Raw genomic sequence first — 22,214 nt, forward strand, 5'->3', positions numbered from 1 at the left:
AAGGTTTAATGTAAAAAAGTTTTATGTATCAGACTTCTTGAGATGGTAATATGAGCACTACTGAATCTTTTGAATGTCATTAGTTTAACTGGCTTCAAAAACAGCAGCAGTAATAGCTATAAACTGGTTGTTATGCATTGCACAAATAAATCCTAAGTTAGACAGACTTCAGTGGCACTTAATGTATTTTATTGTAATGGGTATTTATTGTATATCCCTATTATAAATGTGTAATGCAGATCTACTTCCATTGCTTGATAGATGGAACCAAGAAACCTGGCTATAGTGTTTGGTCCAACCCTTGTGAGGACATCTGAAGACAATATGACACACATGGTTACTCATATGCCAGACCAGTACAAAATTGTAGAAACACTTATCCAAAAAGTAAGTGAATTCATTTCATTATTTAAAAAAAATTTACACAGACAGACCTGCTTTCACATATTACACAAGTTTGGCTCTGAGTTTTGTCCCTGAAGTTTTCTCAAAATTGTCTTTTTTTTTTTTAGTGATGTCCACATTTGATTGTTTCACTTCCTGTGGGGTTTTCACTTTTTTTATTTTAAATTGTAGCATGACTGGTTTTTCACAGAAGATGGTGCCGAGGAGCCTCTTGTAAGTATTGTTCCTTAAATATTTGTGTTCTAATTCATTTTAGTTTAGAACACAGTCCAGATATCCTTAGAATGCATAATATTTTTTGCTGCACCACTGTATGCTTTGCTGTTCAGAAACACCTTTCTAGCTCTCCAGACTCTGCAGTAATGAAAGAACTAATAAGTTCCATGGGTTTTTGTTAAAAGCAATAAAGCAGCAATGTGGAAAAACTAGAGCTCATGGGGAAACTGTGTCCTCAGGTGAAATAATGCTGTTTTCTAAATGTTGTTGAATCTCAATGAACTAATTGTGAAACGATGATGAAGAGATCTTTGTTTATTAACTGTAGACAACAGTTCAGGAGGAAAACACTGTAGAATCTCAGCCAGTGCCAAATATAGATCATTTACTCACCAACATTGGAAGGACGGGAGTATCTCCTGGAGACGTATCAGGTAACTTGCCTGGACAGTGTTAGTCCGTAGGCTAGAATAACCTACTCTATTAATTCACTGCAATTTTCTATTTTCTTTTACTAATAAGTTGAGTTTTTTCTTCTAAACAATCATGAGTATTTTTAAGTGTCTGTAGTGGTGCTTGTATGCAGTGAGGTTTTCGGCGTGTTGGTTCCAGGATATTACAAGGGCAAGGTGGGTGAGGCAATATCTTTTATTGGATCAACCTCTGTTGGTGAGAGAGTCAAGCTTTTGAGCTTACACAGAGTTGTATGATATAGACTGGAAAGTTTTGCTGACCAATAGAAGTGTAATTGTTGAAAGACTGAGGGCCAACAAGCATACGTACACTGTGTTTTTTATTTATTCACAATTTTCCATGTAATAATCATCACAGGGTCAAATAGATATATGCTGCTGTGTAAGTGGTTGCTGTGATGGCAGAAAGTTTTACCTTCTATACTGTTCTAAATAGATTGGAATTCAGTTAAAACTTGTTACTTTGCTTGTCAACAGATATTTTCATAAGTATACTGCAATATTTTTATATTAAAGCTGATTTCCTTCTGTTTATCAATTGCCGTCCTGTCGGTTTGGCTAAGTACTAGCATTGCAGGCGTGTTCTTGGTAACTCTTTTACTCTCACTGTACTGTTGCACTAACCCAGCATGTTGTTTCCCACAAAAGGTATCCCTTTTTCTCTAGCTTTTGTTTTAGTTTTTCAAGGGTTGTTCAGCACTTACTGAAACAGTCACTCTATACTGATGTTGAAACAGGTGAAATGGGAGGAGTCTATCACACGGTGATGTCACTAGTGGATTCTGTGATGTCACTGATGGACAGCTGGAACTGTAGGAAGAAGGAGGACTGTTGCCCACATTGTAGCTGCCTTGTCTGCAGAAACCCCCGTTTCCTGTAAATGCCCCCCCACCCCCCCAATTGATCTGTGCTGTAAATTTTCTTTTAAGAGTATTTTAAACAGATCAATGCTACTTTTTAAGTCTTTCTGCTGTTTCTTGTTATTTTTGAAGCAGACCCTGAGGAGGAATAGCATGGTATGGTCCACCAGTTTTTCTAGTCATAAAGCATTAGCCATGTGTCAAAAAGGGGTGTGGCATGGGGCTCAGCTCTTTAATTCTGGGGGAAAAGTCCCCCAAAAGTTGGAAAATGTCAAAGAAAACATGTTCTAGTCATTGTGCTAGCCCTTTCCTACCTCCTTTATAACTGTATAACCTCAATTTTTGCTCGACAATAAAATTATGGTGTTCATTTTTCATTTCATAATAACGCTTGTTATAGAGAAATACAAAACTGGTAGCTGCTATACTCTAGCTAGGTAAAAGTAACATTTCACCAATATGTTACTTAGAGGAGAATACAGATGTAAAATTGGGGTTTAAAACAAAGCACAATGTTAAAATGCTACTCCTTATGTCAAATAACTTTTAAATAGTTTGACAAAATGAATGCAACCCTGAGAACCTCAATTTGCAGCTAGGGCAGCCAGCAATATTAAGATGTTCAGTTTTGCATTGTGTATCGCATCAGTCATAGGAGAGTACTCAGGACAATCCTGAAAAGGTCTCTCAGCTGCAGTTTTGCAGGGCTGTACACTTAAACATGGAATAAACATTAGTATCTTTGTGTTTTGTTTAGAAGAACAGGGCTCCTTTGCCATTCCTGTCATTGAGCTGGTTCTGCCTACAATTCACAGCATCCTTTCATGGCGGTGGCTTTCTGTGGTGCAGCTTGCATCTTTGTGAGCTCTGATTATCCACTCTGTTCTGGTTTTATTTGCTCTCACATTTTGGTCTGTGCTTGTTTTTTTTGTTTGTTTTCCCCTCCCTCCCATAAGTCCAGCATTGTCTGTAGCAAAAACAAATTTTGCACAGAACTGACCATATTATATCTGATTTTTTTTCCACAGACTCCGCTACTAGTGACTCAGCAAAATCTAAGGTAAATCTTTTGTGAAATTTATACAGAACAAACTTCTAATCTACTTCAGATCTTTGCATTTTGTTGCATCGGTTGTTTATACATTGACATATATGGCATTAAGATTTTATTGTAAACGTGGTGCTATATTCAATATTCCTTCTTCAGTTTTGGAGCATTAAAGTGGAAAAAGTCACTCATTTGTAAAGATTGACTCTCATGATGAAGGGAAGCTGCAGACTCTGAAGCAATGTTTGTTACAATTGGGGTCTATATGCTATAAACTACTGTTTGTTTATACATCTTGTTTAGGCTATATAGTATTGCTTGCCTGCTGTTGACACTCAGACTAGAGTAACAACTTTTGCATGTCTGTCTCTAGTTCAGTCTGTAAAGTATGTGTAGAATACAAGGGCAGCTTCTGCTGAAGGTCATGGATCCTAGCTCCATAAGAAGCCAACTGGTATAGCCAAAGATTTCTCTGCTAAAATCCATTAGAAAGCACTTTTGAGATAGTGAGGATGGTCTTGTGGGTATGATACAGGACTGGGACTCAGGAGCTTAGATCCAATTGCAGGTTCAGCCGTAAACTTTGTATAGGTATGTCTACGTTGAAGTTAAAAACCTGCAGCCAGCCCAGGCTGTGGGACTGTTTAATAGCAGCGTAGACATCTGGGTTCAGGCTGGAGCCCAGGCATTAGGACCCTGTGAGATGGGAAGGTTCCAAACATCTACCCTGCCATTAAACAGCCCCTTAGCCTGAGCTCTGTGAGCCCGAGTCAGCTGGCAGGGACCAGCCACAGGTGTCTAATTGCAGTGTAGACATACCCTATATCAGTGGTTCTTAACCAGGGGTCCCCTGGGGGGCCGTGGGCAGGTTTCAGGGGATCCTCTAAGGATGACTGGCATTGGGCTTGCTAAGGCCCAGTGCAGAAAGCCAAAGCCCTACAGTGCAGGACTGCAGCCCGGAGCCCCAAGCCCCATCACTTGGGGCTGAAGCCGAAGCCTGAGAAACTTAGCTTCCCGGTGCCCCCTATGGGACGGGACTCTGGACTGTTGCCCTGCTTGCTACTCCTTAGTGCCCGCCCTGGCTTTTATATGCAGAAAAACAGTTGTTGTGGCACAGCTGGGCCATGGAGTTTTTATAGCGTGTTGGGGGGGCTCAGAAAGAAAAAGGTTGAGAACCCCTGTCCTATATGACTGTAGGTCAGTCTTTTAGTCTAGCATGTACTTCGATTCCCCATCTCTGTAAAACAGGAATACTACTTCCCTACCTAACAGTGGTGGATTGAAAATAAAATCTTCTAGCGATTGTGAGGCACTTGCAGCCATTGCCATTGTGGGGTACATATCTGTAGCTTATATAGCAGGTGAGATTTCCACTTCCCTTAAGGCTTATTTTACTCCATCAGCATTTGTAATTGCTAGGTTGTAACTCAGCACAGCTGCAAGTGAGTGGATTGGCTCAGCAGCTGCCACTTCTGTTTTAAACAAAATCTATTATTGATGGGGGAACCCCAAAACTTTAATGCCTTGTGGTCAGCAGCATGCTCCTCCTTTGGGACCTGCATGCTAATTACTGCTCAGGATTTTCAAGATTCTGGAGGATTGTTCCCTCTACTGCTCTTCTCTGGTAGACTGAACTTTCCATTCCTGAGGTCAGCCAGGGAGAGAGAGACTAGAAATATGGATGGATACTTAGATGCAAATAAATGGCACCTACAAGAGGTCTGGTTAAGAGCAGAGTGCTCAGCCCTGGAAATGCCAACCTACAAACTTCAGAGTCTTGCTATTTTACATATCAGAGGGGTAGCTGTGTTAGTCTGGATCCATAAAAAGCTACGGAGTCCTGTGGCCTTATAGACTAATAGATGTATTGGAGCATGAGCTTTTGTGGGTGAATACCCACTTCGTCATGAAAGCTCATGCTCCAATACGTCTGTTAGTCTATAAGGTGCCACAGGACTGCATCGCTTTTTGCTATTTTAAAGCTTCCCAGACTGATGAAAGCTTCCCTGACTGACCTTATTTATGTCGTTGTTGTTTTTTTCCTACTATTGCTTACAGGGTGCTAGGCAATGATGACACATAGGAGGGGGCTTGGTCCTTGCCCCAAAGAATATTTTCTTATTCTTAAGGTGTCCTAAAATGGGAGGAAAAATAAAGAACGTCTCTCCTCGCTGGCCTCCCCTCTCCTTCCCCCCCCGCCCCGCTTTGTGATGTACAAAGGCAGACTTAAATTTGTGCCTGTTTTTTACGTTTTTTATGATGTTAGCACTCTACTGTGTCTCCACTCATGAGTCTTCCAGTCTAGACACAACCAGAGTTTCTAAGAGAGAGTGAGCTGGGTAGTTCAGAGGGAGAGGAATCATGAGTCACTGGTTGTCTACATTGACCAATTAACATTTGGAACAAAGGAAGACTTTGTTAAATAATCAGAAACATCAGCCCTTCAGTTGATTTATTAACAGCAAAAATTCTCACAACCCTCCACCAGTGGCCCTTTGGCAAAACCAAAGACCACCAAATTCGGCATTGTTTTTACCCTAAGACCTGGTCTACATTTTGAAAGTTTTATTGGTATAACTTTGGGTTAGGGGTGTGATTTTCTTTTTAAGTCAAAATAGTTATACCAGTAAACACCATAGCATGGATACCAGTTTATACCAATGCGATTGGAATAAAAGTGACTTATATTGGTATAGTTATTTCCCTTCATGTACAGAAATTGCTATTACTGTATAAAGCACTGTTATACTGATAAAACTGCATCCAAATTAGGAGGTTGTACCGCTTTAACAATACCAGTATTATTAAAGCGGTCCAACTGTCTAGTGTGGACAAGGCTTAAGATAATTAAGCAGAAAAATCACTTTAAAAAAATCAAACATGTTACACCTAAAACTTTCAGACTGCCTTTAACTAAGAAACGAAACCAAAAAGGGTGTACAAAATTTTAAGGAAAATCTTCTGGAGTGCATCTTTAATTGTAGTGATAATTAAAACCAAACAAAAAGGATTGTCCCTAAGTACCTCACCACCCGCCTTGCCATAAGCATCCCATTAATTTTTTGTAGAAGTCATGGTGGAAGTGGGCCCTCGGAATGGACTTGAACGTGGAGAGGGTAGTGGCCTTGAGGATGAGTTCAGGGAGTTCCATGCATAGGGAGTGGCCTTGGAGAAAGCCTAGGGATTCTTGTGGCAGAAGCAGACAGATGGAGGGCTGAGGTCAGTGGGATTGGAGTCAGGTAGAAGGGGGACACACAAAGAAATAGCGACAGAGCTATACAGGACCTTTTAAGCAAGCTTGAATTTGATGCAAAGGAGGAGGAACCAGTGAAAGGATTCCTAGAAGGGTACCATGGACAGGTGAACAGGCAAGGAAATTTTATCTTAACCCGTGTATTGCATGGTGTGGAGGGGAGTAACTAGTCAGGGAGGCCTGAGAAGAGGTCACACGAATCTAAACAGGAGATGAGGACATAAGCAGGAGCTTTAGCTAGAGAGAAGGAAAGAAAAGCTGCATCTCCTGAGTGCCTTGGAAGCAGCAGCGGAATTTGAGCAGACTTAGGTAATACGGAGCAAGGGAAAAGGAAGAGTCAGATATTACCCTCCTCCAGGTGAATAATGGTGAGATTGGTGATGAGATTAGTGACAGAGAATCTGGGGAGCAGAGAATGCTTCATAGCCAAAACTGATCTTCCCTGTGTTAAGCTTAAATTGCTGATGATACGTTCAGGAGGCACTGTCAGAAAGATGGGCCTAGATCTGGGATTGAATGGACGGAAACAAGTCAGGAATGGAAAGATGTATGTAAGGCCTTGGCTACACTCACACTTTACAGCGCTGCAACTGGGGTGTGAAAAAACACCACCGAGCGCTGCAAGATACAGCGCTGTAAAGCATCAGTGTAATCAGGGCAGCAGCGCTGGGAGCGTGGCTCCCAGTGCTGCACGCTACACCCGTAAGGGATGTGGTTTACATGCAGCGCTGGGAGAGCTCTCTCCCAGCGCTGCCGCTCTGACTACACTCACACTTCAAAGCGGTGCCGCGGCAGCGCTCCCGCAGCGCTGCCGGGGCAGCATTTTGAAATTCCAAATGTAGCCATACCCTAAGTCGTCAGCATGGAGATGGTAGCTGAAGCTGAATGACATCACTCAAAGGGTATAAAGTGAGAAGAGGGAAGGACTGAAGTTAGAGCCTTGCAGAATGTTCTCTGTCAAACAGATCACACTGGATGCTGATGTTGGAGAGGGTCTTTTTAGGCTTCCTGGAGTCTCCTTAACTACTTAATCAAGCACCCAGTTAATAATTGCAGTTGGACTGTGGCAAGTCAGAGGGACTCTGCTGCAAAGTGGAGAAGGGAGGATGCAGGGTGCCCAGTGTGGCAGTGCAGGCCCCACACACACAGCAGAGCAATGTTCCCTGAAGAAACAGGAATGAGCACTGTGGCTTTGGAGACTAGAATACCCATATAAAATCTCAAACAATGGCACACATGTACATGTTTTAACTGCTAACCTTGTTCCTTGATTTTTGTTTAAAACAGGGTTCTTGGGGATCTGGAAAAGATCAGTATAGCAGGGAACTGCTTGTGTCCTCCATCTTTGCAGCAGCCAGTCGCAAGCGAAAAAAACCAAAAGAAAAACCACAACCAAGCAGCTCAGAAGATGAGCTGGATAATGTGTTTTTTAAGAAGGAGCTTGCTGAACAATCTCATGGTGATGTAACAAAAGAGGACACAGCTAAAGAGGAATGTGAGAGAGAGATGGTAGGAAGAAAACAAAGGATGTTTGTTCCAAAAGAAAAAGAGAACAGCATTAAAAAAGACATGAATGTTGCAAAGGATGAAAAGAAATCATTCAGGAAAGAGAGCAGCCCCTTAGAGGAGCCTTCACTACCTTACCAACAAAAATATACAAAATCACCCAATCTTGGCCATCGGCTAACAATACTGAACAATAGTCATAAAATGCCTATTTCACAAGCCTCACCCCAGGTTGAAGAGACGGTGTCTGACTCTGGCACTATGCTAAGCACTTCTTCCCAGGCTTCCTTGCACAGATTTCCAGGCAAAAAATTAACCAACCCTGAAATTAAATGCAGTGAATTTTTAGCTGCTGATGTCAGTTCTATCACCTCAGATTACTCAACCACTTCATCTACTACATACGTAACTGGTTTTGATTCTATGCTGACCCCTGAAGTGCAATCGGTGACAGAAAGCAAGGGGGATGAGGCTGATGATGAAAGAAGTGAATTGATCAGTGAAGGTCGTCCCATGGAAACTGACAGTGAAAGTGATTTCCCTGTCTTTGCTACAAGTTCTGCTGCTGAGAGGATATTCAGGGGGAAAATGCAAGACGTGCCAAAAACAAATCGGAGGAACTCCGAAGAAAGCGAAGTAAGTTGTACTGAGGGAAGTTCAACACCCAAGTTAGACAGCCGCAGACTGTTTAGCTCTCACAAACTTATTGAATGTGATACGCTATCTAGAAGAAAATCTGCCCGGCACAAAACAGATAGTGAAGGATCAGGGGATGCCAAGAGTGAGAAGGAATCGCCTGCAATGACCAAAATGTTTGATATAATGAAAAAAGGAAGATCAACAAGCAGTTTAACTACATCAACTAGAAGTGAAACTGAAAAACAAGAACCTACGTGGAGACTTAAAATAACTGACAGATTAAAACTGCGTCTCAAAGCATCTGCAGATGATATGTTTGGTATAGGAAATCAAAAATCTAGCTCTGCAGAGACCTCAAAGAAAAAAAATATCAGGCGAAGGCATACGCTCGGAGGGCAGAGGGATTTTGCAGAAATAAGTGTTTTGAATGCATGGAAAGCTCAAGAGCAGGGTCAAAGTAGAGAAAGAGAATCTGAACTTTCAGCTGTGAATCGGTTGAAGCCAAAATGTCCAGCCCAGGACCTCTCAATTTCAGAGTGGCTTGCACGGGAACGTTTACGCACTAGCACAACTGACCTTAATACGGGTGAAACTGGAGAGCCCAAACTTGAGAACACTAGCTTAACAGATGTATCAAAGGCAGATCTGCCTTTATCTGCAGAGATGCAGGCAGATGAAGGCAGTTCTTCTAGTAGCTTGACTTTGATCAATAGAACACCACCTCTGTCAGGACCACTCCAGCTCCCTGACCAGATAAATGGTGAAAGTTACCAGAGCATGAACAAAAGCAACTTCAGTGCAGCAGTCGATGCCCATCCTCATAAACTCTCTGGGACGCAGGTGGTTAGATCTCGATTTTACCAGTATCTTTGAAATGGGGAAAGGTCTACTACAGCAATTCAGTAGCTTACTGTTACACTTCCCAATAGCCCTGTATATATTTTCCTGTACTGTTGTTTTTATGCAGCCTTCATTTGGGCTGGATTCATCCATCTGCACTGTGGAAAGTCTTCACAGTGCATTACTACAGCCAGAAGAACATTTTTTAAAAAGTTAGTCTATATCTATTTTAAGAAAAAGTATATTTGATGGCTGCATACAAATGTTGAACAAAGCATCTGATGCAACATGCTATGTAGTGTGTAGATGGTTTTATGACTGAAAGTTGGCCTTGCATTAGTATGCAGAAAAAATTGTTCTTTTGGGTTAGTCACTAACAAGTGCCTCATCATAAATTCATTTGGTTTGTTAGGGTGCCATATTGTTAATTGTTAAATTAGAGAAACATACCACAAACACACACACATTTTATTGGTAACAAATTTCATTACATTTTACAGATTTTAACACAGGTGGGTACAGAGCTTCCATTCCTTAGGCATTCCAGTTGGATCTCTGAGTTTTATATTCCAATTTTAATACAGTTTTTGAGTTTTATGTGACTTGAATTTTTAATCTTTCTGTAAAATAAGTAACTTAAATGTACATATTACATGTGTATCTTTTCTTCAGATACCAGATTTGATATAAATGTTGTAACATAGGCGTGTAGATAGTGGATCCTGGATGGAACTGGTTTCTTTTATTGAGAAGAATATAATTCTGCATGAAGACTTAACGAATCCAAACTTGTATCATGCCTGTGTGCATCTACTTAAACACTGGAAATAAAACTGTTTTTGTGACTCCTTGAATGGCCTGAATTTCATTCTAGTGAATAGTTTTAAATGATTGCTTATAAGTTGCAATCCGCAACTGCACCTAATATCAGAAAACCTGCAATTATTGTCTGGAGTGAATGACAGTCTGTGTATGGAAAGAGGCAATTCAAAGGTTTTGGGTTGCAGAGTGTAAAGAAACAACTATTACAAATGTGGGAGTTATTCAGAGGTAAAGGACTCTGTGTTGTTCAAACCTTTCATGTCCATGGGACAGTATCACAAGTATAGCATGACAGAACGTTCAGATGCTGAAATTTCTTTATTTTGATTTTTAAACTCAGTTTACAATCTGGCCCTATCTCATATACCAACTGAAATGTATTTGGTTAGGTGATCTTCCTTCAATGTGCAGTGTCTGTGGTACTGAGGAAAACATGAAAATATCAATAATCCTTCAGAATCACAGAATGCTGAATATCTTAACCCTTAGATCTCTGGTGTTTTCCATACCACCAGCCAAATCAGTGCTGTCTTTCATAATTCATTGTAAAGACCAGCTGATGGATTGTGAAAACTCAGAAAACGTTCTATTTACAAACAGTTCTTCCTACATGTTATACTTGGTTTCTCCTATTTATTGCCTAGCATATTTGTTCCTTACTTTGTCCACTGCTGGGTATTTGCCCTCTAAATCACAATCCTCTGTTGGTGACAGGAAAGTTAATTGCTCTAAAGAGGGTAACAATAATCCAGTGTTGATCATAAATGGGGAATGAGCAGCAGGATCGCATAGACTCTATGCAACAAAATTCTGTTTGCATGCATGTGTTCAGTACTAACAAAGCGCGATGCGTAGGCAGGCTTGGTTCCATATAGAGTCTTTTTCATTATGTTCAAAATGGCTGTAATAGTTCGGTACTTTAATCTGTATCTACCTTACCGGTCCTTGTGAAGACACAACTATAAACATTTATTACCACTGCAAAAAGTATCTTGTTTGATAATGTTCCATGAAAATTCTATTTACTGAAGTTTTGTGAATGTCTGTGCCCAGTAGCAAGTGAAATAAAAATGATTTCTGTTCCTACTGTCCCTCTAACAACTTTTAACTAGCACCTTTCCCAGATGCATAGTGATGCTGGTGCATAAGTAGCATCTCCATTTGAAATATAAGGAAAAATCAATCTTCGCTAGCTTCTCAAAGTCAGTAGTTGGCAGTTTAATTTCACTACAGTCAGGACTAAATTCTCCTTTTAAAGTGCATTTTCTGCAAGGGACTTCAACACCATGGATACTATGTTGCTCTGATATCCACATCATACATATTTTCATGTACTTTTATTGACTGCAAGTGGCCTTTAGACATCTGTTTACGGTTGAAGCAGCTTCTCTGTTAATTAGCGAAGTGTGTGCTAATACCTGTGGACCATGAGAGACCCTCCACAATTCATACTTCCTAAATAGATACTTGAATTGATTCAGCAGTGATCAAATGGAAAGAGGATGGCTCGCTTGATGGGAAATAAAAAATGGGCATTCCTGGGATAGTTATAAAAATGAATAATGCATTTTTGGGGACTGTAATTTTTGACATCTCCAAAGCCATGTTCCCCTTTAAATGGGGTAGTGGGGGAGACTGTTTCGTTTGAGAGCAACCACACACCTTTCCTTCCAACCTTCCAAATTAAACTACTCATGAGTGTTGATTTCGAGCAAACCTTCTGTGACATTTACAGTAAGCACTAAGAAATCTAAGGGGCCAATCTTCAACCACCTTCCTGCTTTTCTCTCTCACGGTGTGTCACAGAAGAAGGGGAGGGCCACCACCAGGCTCCCTTGTTGCTGACCCTCCCGTGGAACTGCAGTTGCCCTTATTAAATTGAGAAGATGATTCTTCAGTGTCTTGGTCATTTGGAAGGTAGAATGAGATGTGCACCCTCCAGGTCCCCCTGGAGATGGAGGCTACAGCTGCAGCATAGTGACAGCCTCTCTGCTTCCTTTGTCCTATATACAGTAATGTTCAAGCATCGGGGAACTATATTAAAAAAAAAAAAAATCTCTTGGGATTCCTACCCCCACACTTAACCTTGCTGTGATTTTTTTATCCTCTGGGGGAAGCTGCCCAAGGCCAAAGTGAGGGTGCATTTCAGGTTCAAAATCCACCATGCAAAAATGCCGGTGGAGGTGTGTGGGTGGGGGGAATTCTCTCTGTTCTGTCTGTCTTGGGGTTGGTGCTGTCTCCTCCCTCATTCAGAATTTCTATCCATGCTCTCCTACAGTCTTTCTTCCCCCATGCTTTTATATTCTCTTTCCATGTTTTCCTTTGTCTTAGTACCCTTCCTCTGTTGTCCATATTCTCCTACATGCCACCTTCCCAGATTGCTTTGTCACATCCTACCCCAGCCCCACCCATTTCCCTGAAAGTGAGATGGTAGCCCTCTTTCCTACTCCCCTCAGTCTCATGTTCATGTTATTCCTTCAATGTTGCTGCCCCCAGCAATTCTTCCCTTTTGTACAATAACCTCTCACTCAATCTCTTGCTCTCTACAGCCTTACTGGGTTTCACCTCCTATTCCTCAACCACCGCCTGCCAGTCTTAGAGGGCAATCCTGGCTTCAGTCCCCCAAAAACAAGGTGGTGTTGATGACGGTTGGAAGGTCTGCCTCACTGCTCCAGGGGAAGGCTGGAGCCTACTGGTTCCCAGACTTCAGGAAGCTGATGGCCCTGCAATAAGAAAAGCTAGCTCACCCTAACCTAGTTTTCCATCCTCCCTTTATTTGCTTCTCTGTGCACCACAGCCCCTCTCAGTGAGGGACTGGGATTAGTAACAGCCCTCTGCTCCTGCGGAGATGGTGATTGGCAGGGATGATGGGAGGGGCCCTGCTCCAAAAGTTGGGAGTGGGTGAACATTCCAGGGCAAAGGACTTCTGCCCAGCTATAAGGGAAATGGGGGAAAGGAGGGGGACACCTGGGTTTTGATGGGGGCATGGTGGCAAATTAAAATAAATTCATGTCATGCCAGCAGAGTAAGTTTACCCCAAAACACCCACCTTATGAGAGAGATCCTCCAGACCTAGTCTACACTGGGGGATGGGGGTTGATCTAAGATACTTCGACTTCATGTAGCATCTTAGTTTGACTTACGTGGCTGTCCTCAGGGCAGCGAGTCATCTGCCACAGCTCCCCTGTTGATGCTGCTTATTCCTCCTGCTGACATGGAGTACGGGCGTTGATTTGTGGATCGATTTGTCACGTCTAAATGAGATGTGATAAATCAATCCTTGATTGATTACTACTTGCTGCTAGTAGAAATGTGCCCAAAGTTGGCAGGGCAGGTAGGATACCTGTTCCCTGTACAGAGCCACCTGCTGAGCCTTCTCTGCTGCAGCGCTGCCACCCATCCTGCAGCAGTTGAGATGCAGTTTGGTCAGGAATTCCTTGTGCCAGGACATGAGTCACAGAAAGGGTGGGCTGTTGCTGAATAGAAAAAGGCCCCATTTATGAGGTATAGCCACTGCTCTCCAGTTCCCTAGTGCAGAGAAACATGCATAATAGTGTGTGCTTTTTTTTTTTTTTTTTTTGGTATGTGCAAGTTTTGTGGTTGAAAACCTTTCATTCTGTTAGCTGTTCCCTATGGGCTGCTGTGTCCATTTTGTATACATCTGTGAATGATAAATTTCACTTATAAGTTTGTATATACAGCCTTTATTTTCAATGCTCAGCATGTGCAGAGCAGCTATAATGACATAGCTGAGAGGCTCCTATGCCTTACACTAGCATAACCCTATGGACAACTGAGTGGAAAGGCAGGGTGACCAGATAGCAACTGTGAAAAACATTTGGGGGGGGGGGGGAATAATAGGTGCCTATATAAGAACAAAATCCCCAAAAGGAGGTATGTCCCTTTAAAAATAGGCTATCTGGTCACCCAATGGAGAGGTGACTAAGTAGCCTTTCACAACATAACTCATTTTTTTCCCCTGCACCACAGAGTGGTATGAGCAGTGCTGGGCACTGGGCCAAGGATACACAAGTGGGTGCTAGTATTGTAGCCATCCCCTATGCCTGCTGCTTCTGGCTCAAATTTAGCAAAGAGGGCTGTGGGGGCTGGGGTAAGGCAGGGACACACAAAGCATGGCGCTTAGCTGCAGTGGCACCTCACAGCCCAGGAGGAAAGATGAGGCACCAGTGGCAATGGATGACAGTACTGCAAAAATGGAGGAATGTGACACAGGGTAGTCCTGCATAAAAGTACATTTGTCAGTGCATTAAGGAGTGCGCAGCCATAGGTGTTAGTCGAGGCAAGATTAGGATGGCCTCAATTTTAGATTTAGTATTTTATACATGACTGTATAGTCCACGGGTCCCCAATGCAGTGCCAGCGGGGGCATCTAAATGCCCCTGCATCCTGGCCAGCGGTTGAGCATCCGCCGAAATTTGGCGGCGACGCCTCTGGATGATGCTACTTGCTGCCGAAATTCAGCGGATGCTTGACCGCTGCCATGGTCCGTCATCTGGCACCCGCCAGACAAAAAGGTTGGGGCCCACTGATATAGTCTGACACTTGAGGGAAAATAGCCATGTCTAAAACCCACTTAACTAGCTCCTTTCTTAGTTTGCACAATCAATCATTCCCCCTCCCCCCCATATTTGGTAATAGACATGTTTTGTAAAAGGTAACCAAGCTCTGTTTGGATAAACTCAACGCTAGCAACAAATTGTCAAGCCTCTGACTACATGTGGGAATCTGTCATGGGCTCTTACTAAGCAAATGGAGTGTCACTGCTAGGAACATGGAGGGATAGCTCAGAGGTTTGAGCATTGGCCTGTTAAACCCATGGTTGTGAGTTCAATCCTTGAAGGGGCCACTTAGGAATCTGGGGCAAAAAAAATCTGTTTGGGGATTGGTCTTGCTTCAAGCAGGGGGTTGGACTTGATGAGCTCCTGAGGTCCCTTCCAACCTTGATATTCTATGATTGGTGTTTGATATTATTTTCACTGTCATCTAAGTGTCTTTACCAAAAGCCTGACCAGTACATTAACAAAGATCATGTAACTTGTTCATACGTGCAGATGTTTAAACTAGAGCAGAGTCATTGACCTAACTCCCACCCAGAGCTGATCTCTTCCTGCTGTGACTGACATTCAGTAAATTAGTTTATATTAAGACCAGAAAATTTTGGGGAATGGGAAGTTCAGTGGAAATGCTTTGATATCAAGAGCACTGTTGTTTGCAAGCAACAGAGTAAAATCTTCTAGCAGCAGTCTTACCCTAAAGTTGCTAGCCACCCTTTCAGTACGCAGAAGAAGTTTCTAAGGCTGCATACAAAGAATAAATCCACTTCATGTTAGTTTCTCAAGTGCATGGAGAAACACAGGTCTGTTGGGAGGGAAGCATCAATTGATTAACCCTATTGTCTTAAACACAGAGGGCAAAGGAGACAGATTAGCAACAAATCAAGGGGAGAGGATGGAAGCTGCTTATGTCCTTGCCTGCAAAGTAATCTTACACAAGGCAGTGGGTGTTTCTGCAAAGGCAGCGCTTACTAACCATCATGCTGACAAGCCTTGCTGCTGTCTCAGTTCTAATCCAGAGCAGCTCTACTTGACCCAGAGTTGGTTCAGGTATTTGCTACTGTAGTTGCATAGATACTGGTGTGATTACTGAAGTCGAAGGCTTCCACTGACAATATTACTGCTGCCAGGGACTCCATGAACCTATCTGTGTGTAAGGGATCAGGGCCTCGAGTAATAGCAACTTGCTGGGGGTTTTTTCTGTTAAAGAATAATAGACATAGGAAAGAGAAGGAGGCAGTCCTTTTTGATTAGAGAAGGGGGGTTTCCTCTTTCGCTGTTTGGCCGGGTAACTCTTCGTTGGCATTAGAAGGTACGAGTCCAGCACTCAAAGGATTACAATTTTACTCATTATGTCAGACTGTTTGTTAACATTAAAAGTAAAGTTTTTAAACAACCATTTGAGTTGGAACCATTGTAAAGTTATTAGTGACAAAATACAAAAACAGAGCATGCAGCCCTTTATTTTTGTAAAGTTCTTTGCTTAGCACAGTTCTGTATATTACATTGTGTTAAACAAATTTACTTACAAAAATGCGAGCTATGCAAACTTTTTGCTCCTTTCCATTTGCTCAATATTCACCTCTCCCCATATATATATCTCTCTCTTCAAAGCATGCATAAAAATTAATTTTGGTGTAGTAAAACTACTCTGTGCCCAGCCACATACAGTATTTATTTATATATATATATTTATAGATATGTACAAAAGGTTGCCAGTATACATAACAGTACAGAAGTGTACATCTTAAAATCCACACTGCAATACATGTTACCAGGTCTCAATAAAACAAAAGAATAATGGTGGATTTAGCTAAGAATAAAAGTAATGAGCAAATACTTATGTAAAAACAATTTATTTTTTTTTGGATAGGCAAATTATTAAATATAATTTGAATGGCAGTGCAATATGTTAAGTTACCTCATACACACTAATACCAGTCTTACTCTGTTTCTGGTGTAGAGGTTTACTGTTCAGCATAACACTTTCAAATGTACATTATAATAGTATCAAAATGTTCTGGCAAAAAGATATTGAAAGGAACCATGATGTTTTGTTGACAAAAATAGAGATCTGTAACAAAGCTAAATAACACTAAAAGAAAAGAAAAACATTTCGTTTCAGTTTTACATTTGTGTATAATCACACTTTAGTATATCTCTGTTCACTTGTAGTCCCCATAATGAAAATAGCTTTATACAAAACAACTTACTAAAATTTCTGGAACCATACATTGTTTTTTCCATGCTCTATACATTTCTGTGCACACACACACGGGTTCACTCTCATACACCTTCTGCACTTTTTGTAATAGGTGCTAGATATAGAAAGAAAATGCTCTATTATCATTAACAGCAACAAAGTTTTACAGAACACCTTCACTCTAGTCTATGGTATTAATCCAGTACTTAGCACATGTTTAATATTAAGTCTCAAACAATAAAACAAAATGATACATTCTCTTGCTAAAATATTAGTTGCGGATTCATTGATAATAAACAGAAGCTGTGGTGAAGTTGCGCGCACTAGCGTTTAGACTTTAAGCAGTCTCCTTGGCTGAGGAGGTGAGTTTGCTGGCGTTTCCATTCTGTGACTTGTAGCTGGTGAAGCTAGGTGTATGGATTGTCCTGATGCTCTTCAGGCCTTGGGTCAGTGAAGTGGGAGAGGTAGACAAAGGGGGGGAAGAGGAGGAGGAAGGGGGGGATGGCCGGCCATTTTGAGTCTGTAGTGAGAATGAAAGATGGTGACCTTTACCTGTGTAAGTGGGGTTCTGAAACTTTAAGGAGCCGTTAGAGACCGAAGGAATTAGGGAGGTAGAGTGAGCAGTGCGACCTGTTTGAGGACTCAGAAGGCTAAAGGAAGGAATGGACGTTTTAGTAGGTGGATTGAGAGGGTTAGAGCTGTCACCACTAGAAGCAGGCACAGAGCTGCTTTTCCCACAGGTGGGAGAAAAAGAAGGGATCTTAGAAGCAGGTAGGGTAGGGGAAGTAGCCTTATAGTCCCCACCAGCTTTCTTAGCACTTCCATTAGCCTGTAAATAAAGATGGCAGGAGACAGTTTGTCAGAAAGCTAGTAACATAAGTAAACAGGGCCTGGGAAAACAGCCCTACAGAAAATAAGAATTAACAGTTCAAGGCCTGAGCTAAGTCTTGCAGCTGTGGACTGAACCTGGTAGAATCCCCAAAGTGCAGAACAAAGAATGCATAGAGTGCGAAGAGAGAGAACAAAGCTTGTGTGAGAAGTCACATCAATCTACAGACTATTTACAACACTGGTCATGCTTCAGGATTGTTAATGTGAGAATGGAAACATTTGGATGCAGCATTAATGTGCATCTAATGCAGTCCATTAAACCAGAGGTTCTCAAACTGGATTGGGACCGCACAGTGGGTCACAGCCCTGTTTTATGGGCTCACCAGGGCTAGTGTTAGACTTGCTGGGGCCCAGGGCCAAAGCTGAAGCCTGAGCCCCACTGCCCAAGGGCTTCAGCTCTGGGCAGCAGGGCTCGGGTTACATGCCCCCTACCTGGGGCTGAAGCCCTTAGGCTTTGCCCCTTCTCCCTCCTATCCCTCACCCCCACGTGGGGTTTGGGGCCCCTCCAATCCGGGGCGACAAGCTCAGATTTCAGTCCCCACTCATGGGGTCGTGCAGTAATTTTTGTTGTCAGAAGGGGGTCGCGGCACAATGAAGTTACAGAACCGCTGCATTAAACACACAGGTTAGTATCCGCGCTTCCTTTAAAACGCTTTGAACAGAGGATTTCCTAGCTGTCCTGATAGATCACATTTACCAAAGGGAAGTAAACAGGTCTGGCATCCTAAGCTGAACACTGAAGTAAAAAGCAGATGTTTTATTGCAGGCATGCAAAGTATGGTGAAAGTGTAATAAGGATCATAAAGAGATTTTCATGCCCCCAAGATCCAGGATGTCTAGTTAGATCTCATTTGAAAGAAGAAATCCATTATTTGGTAGAATCTACGTCAGTGACTTGACTTACATTTTTTTAAAACAGCTTTAAATGTCCATCCAAAGATTTGGTTTAGGGTAAAACTACCTGTCTGTATTGGCGTGGATCCTGTAGCTTGTGCTGTCTGCCTGCTTTATCCAGGCTTCCTTGTCTACTTTTTGTAGCCATGGGTATTGGCATCCTGCTGGTCTGTGAAGTGGTGCTTGAGCCCTGTTGAAAGTATTGTAGAGACACAGGAAAGACAAGGAAATCGTGGTAAATATGAGTGCATTTAAAAAGGGGAATCACACACCATGCCAAAAGAAGCTTTGTGTGAGAAGCCAAAGTACTACATGCAGGGGAAACATCAGAGATTCACGTCATGAGCCACACCACTCTTGTTAATTCCAAGAATCAAATGGAGGAATCTGCTCAACTACTGATCAAACTGGATTTAATGTCAGTGTCATTTCTCATTTCACACAGCAGATTATTGACCCAGCTTCCCTGCATTGCCCGTCACCAAACAGCCGCAGAGGTAAAACAATCTATTAGCTGTTAGACACCTAGTGGGAAGACCAAACAAGCCACCTGAAAAGAAGCAAACAAATCATGAGACACCTCTTGCTTAATGGTGATTATTGCAGATTTTAGAAAGCAGCTGGAGTTTGATTTCTCCTAAGGTACCTTACGTGAAGCTGATAGGATTGACGAAGGGGATTCTGCACCAGCATGGCTCTCGTCCAATACAACAAGTTCTCTGGGTGCAGCCTCTTGTGTTATATGGGAAGAATAGGGGGCTCTGCTTCTTACAGAGCCACATGCAGGTTCAGGGACAGATCTTGGACTCATCTCACTGATGGTATTCTCTAGCTGTTTAATGGTCTGCTCAAGACTGTCCAGAGTCCTGTACGTATTCTTTCGAATTTCATCAGTCCTAGAGCTCTGTGCTGAAGTCTCAGGAATGGGATCTTCCTTCCCAGAACTCTCTTTGGTAACATCCTCAGGCTGAGACCCTGTGATTTCAAATCTTTTGGCCTCCTTGTGTTGCTTTAGAGTCCCATCTTCTTCCTCCTCCTCTTCATAAACCACCACCTGTAAGGTCTTCTTCCCAGTTTTGGTCCCTGTACGTATTGCTTGAGTCAGAGCAGCCAGCTGCTTTTTAGGGAACTTAAATTTAAATTTTTTCTTAGCATCCTGCCTGCTTCCAAACTGATCAGGAGAGTCCACTTCTGAATTTAGACCATAAATTTGACTAAATTTGTTAAAACCGGTCTTTGCTATTTCTTGTTCCTCAGGAGTTTTTGTTTCTGTAGAGTCAGAATTAGACTGAAGTTTAAATTCATATGATTGCTCAAGCCCATGATTTGCTAAATAATCTGTAGCAGCCCTTCCATTATTAATTGTCTGCAGTGCTTCATTCTCTATCACAGGGGTTTCAGATATTTCATTTTCTTCATCCTCCTCCTCTTCCTCTATCTTCTCCTCTGTCATCATTTTCTCTAACTCCTCATCACATTCTTCAAATATGGTTGAAAGTCTTTTATAAGCCGATCTAATATCCATTGGTTCTTCAAAGATGATGATGACTGGTTTTTTGTCCAGGCAAACTACTGGTTCTTCATTCTCTGTACTCTGTAGTACACCTTGTTGGGATGTCTTGTCCTTTTTGGCATCTATATTAACTGTTTGTACATCTCCTCCCTTCCTGCTTACTATATCATGAACTTCTCCAGTCGACAGAACCTGGACAGTTGTCTTGGTAATCATAAAAGCAATGTTGTCTGTTGGTGGGTTTTCTTCAACTGGAGAGCTAGCTGGAGACTCTCTCTCCTCAATATAGTTTACATTGGTATTTTTAGATACTTTAGGCCTTAGCACAACCTGACTGTAGTCAATTACGGGCATTTCTTGCTCCTGTGGTGATCTGGAAGCCTCCTGAGTTTGCAACTCTGTTTGCCTGACAAGAGGTGAAACGTTGCTGATTGGGACACATTTGCCTGCACACTCTAGTGGTTTGTTCTGAGGCATGTCATGATCAGTGTGTCTCAACATTCCATAGTTCAGCTTTTGTTTTCCAGTTTCAATAGCTGGATAATGCATTCCTAAGACATCTTGACTCCCTTTTCTTCTGTCACTTTCTGGCAAGCTTACACTAGAGAAGTTTATGCTGATATTATGGGGGTTCTTGCTGGAATAGTCTTTATTCCCTACAAACAAATCTTTACTGAATACAGAATTCTCATTAATTGAAAAGCCAGTTTTATTTTCAGATATACTGGAAGCATCAGAACTCCTCTCGTCTTCAGTTTTCCCTTCCCTCTTCTCTTTAGGGTGGTCACTATCTTTTGGAGATCCTGTTGTATCCCCATATACCTAAGGGGGAAAGTTGGATGACTTAGTTAATCAGAGTTGTTACTTGCAAAGATTTTTTTTCTCCAATTAATCACCATATCCTCAGAGGAAGTGAAGACCTTGTGAACTCACTGCTCTGTCCATTGCTACACAGCCATGTCTATAATAGTCTTCTGATTTTCTGTACCTCTTCATGGGAAAATTCCAAATTCTGGTAGGACAGTGTATAACATAACACTGCACAAAACTATGCATGTGCCCAACATGTACTCTAACCAAAGACTGTCCTTTTTATAAGGGCTCCAGAATGTGTTGTGCAAAAGCCTAAGTTATCTTATCTCTAACATTGTTTTACCTTGATCTGTTTAGACACCAGCTTTCAAAAATTCCTTAGTTTGCAAGACTGAATAAGCTCTGTCGGGAACAAATCAAACCATAAGTAAGGGAGGTTGACTGCCACACCAAAGGGACTGATTTGTAACTGTGAATATTGACAGTCCGTGCAGCCTGAAGGGTCTCTGGGACTGTCTCTGTTACACCTCCCTTCCAGGGGTCGGCACCACCTTGTTGCATGATGGACACTTGAAAAATTTACCGTACTTAGTGAAAAATTACCATGGATATGTTGCTGCTCCCTTCTCAATGTCACCATGGTACAGTCTAGCTCACCGTGAAAGTAAGCTTTGAAATGTAAACAGCTGTTTTCTAACTGCCTCTAATATTCCTCTTAAGAGGTGATGTTCTGTGTCAATGTAATTGCTGTCTAACCATACCAAAGTCATTCTACAAGTGACCACTGCAGATAAAAATGGTGTTTAAGTGAAGCACTAAATAAGTGACATATTTAACACCCTGAAAAACACAGAAAATAAAATTAAACCTATTTCTTTAAAGAAACAAGTCCTATAGGCACATGATGACTTCATCCAGTTTACATAGACACACTCCCAGGGAGGCTCTGAAATGAGGAACCTTGCAGACAATACTTCAGAGCAGTAAGGAGCAGGGCAACGAAGCTTTTTTTTGTTTGTTTTAAAGAGCAGATATATTCTGTTGCAGCCGAGTGACAAATCCCTGTGAGAAGGCTTGCCCTTCATTATTGCTTTGTTGTTACTTATGGTTTTTGCTGTGGGTATTGGGGGTGAAGAGGCACCATGCTTATAACTGATGTAAAATAATCATTTTACAATCAGATTTCTAGTAAAAGTATTGACAGAACAAAAGTCTGAATGAAAAAAATGGTTCAATTACATCAAAAGAACAATATACCAGCAAC

The 22,214-nt window shown here is 41.9% G+C and overlaps 2 protein-coding genes across 23 annotated transcripts in view; one reads left to right on the top strand and one right to left on the bottom strand.

The window, feature by feature from the left end:
• The window catches only part of ARHGAP21 (Rho GTPase activating protein 21), a 215,204-nt gene extending 205,119 nt beyond the window's left edge, over positions 1–10,085 (top strand). For all 7 annotated transcript variants that reach the window (XM_030550346.1, XM_030550347.1, XM_030550349.1 and 4 more), the window contains 5 exons: positions 262–387; positions 577–618; positions 950–1,055; positions 2,983–3,014; positions 7,543–10,085. In XM_030550346.1, the coding sequence (XP_030406206.1) occupies positions 262–387; positions 577–618; positions 950–1,055; positions 2,983–3,014; positions 7,543–9,273 (2,037 nt within the window). In that variant the 3' untranslated portion in view covers positions 9,274–10,085. The remainder of the gene's footprint in view (positions 1–261; positions 388–576; positions 619–949; positions 1,056–2,982; positions 3,015–7,542) is intronic.
• A 6,391-nt stretch (positions 10,086–16,476) lies between these two features.
• KIAA1217 (KIAA1217 ortholog) overlaps positions 16,477–22,214 on the bottom strand; it is a 276,578-nt gene continuing 270,840 nt past the window's right edge. For 7 of the 16 annotated variants that reach the window (XM_030550357.1, XM_030550355.1, XM_030550356.1 and 4 more), the window contains 3 exons: positions 19,271–20,959; positions 18,692–18,814; positions 16,477–17,668 (listed from right to left, as the gene is read on the bottom strand). In XM_030550357.1, coding sequence (XP_030406217.1) covers positions 17,177–17,668; positions 18,692–18,814; positions 19,271–20,959 — 2,304 coding nt within the window. In that variant the 3' untranslated portion in view covers positions 16,477–17,176. Of the gene's footprint in view, positions 18,815–19,270; positions 20,960–22,214 lie in introns of all 16 variants that reach the window. The other 9 variants (XM_030550367.1, XM_030550365.1, XM_030550364.1 and 6 more) reach the window with 6 other exon arrangements.

Source organism: Gopherus evgoodei, chromosome 2 (genome assembly GCF_007399415.2).
Source record: "Gopherus evgoodei ecotype Sinaloan lineage chromosome 2, rGopEvg1_v1.p, whole genome shotgun sequence".
Taxonomy (NCBI): domain Eukaryota; kingdom Metazoa; phylum Chordata; order Testudines; family Testudinidae; genus Gopherus; species Gopherus evgoodei.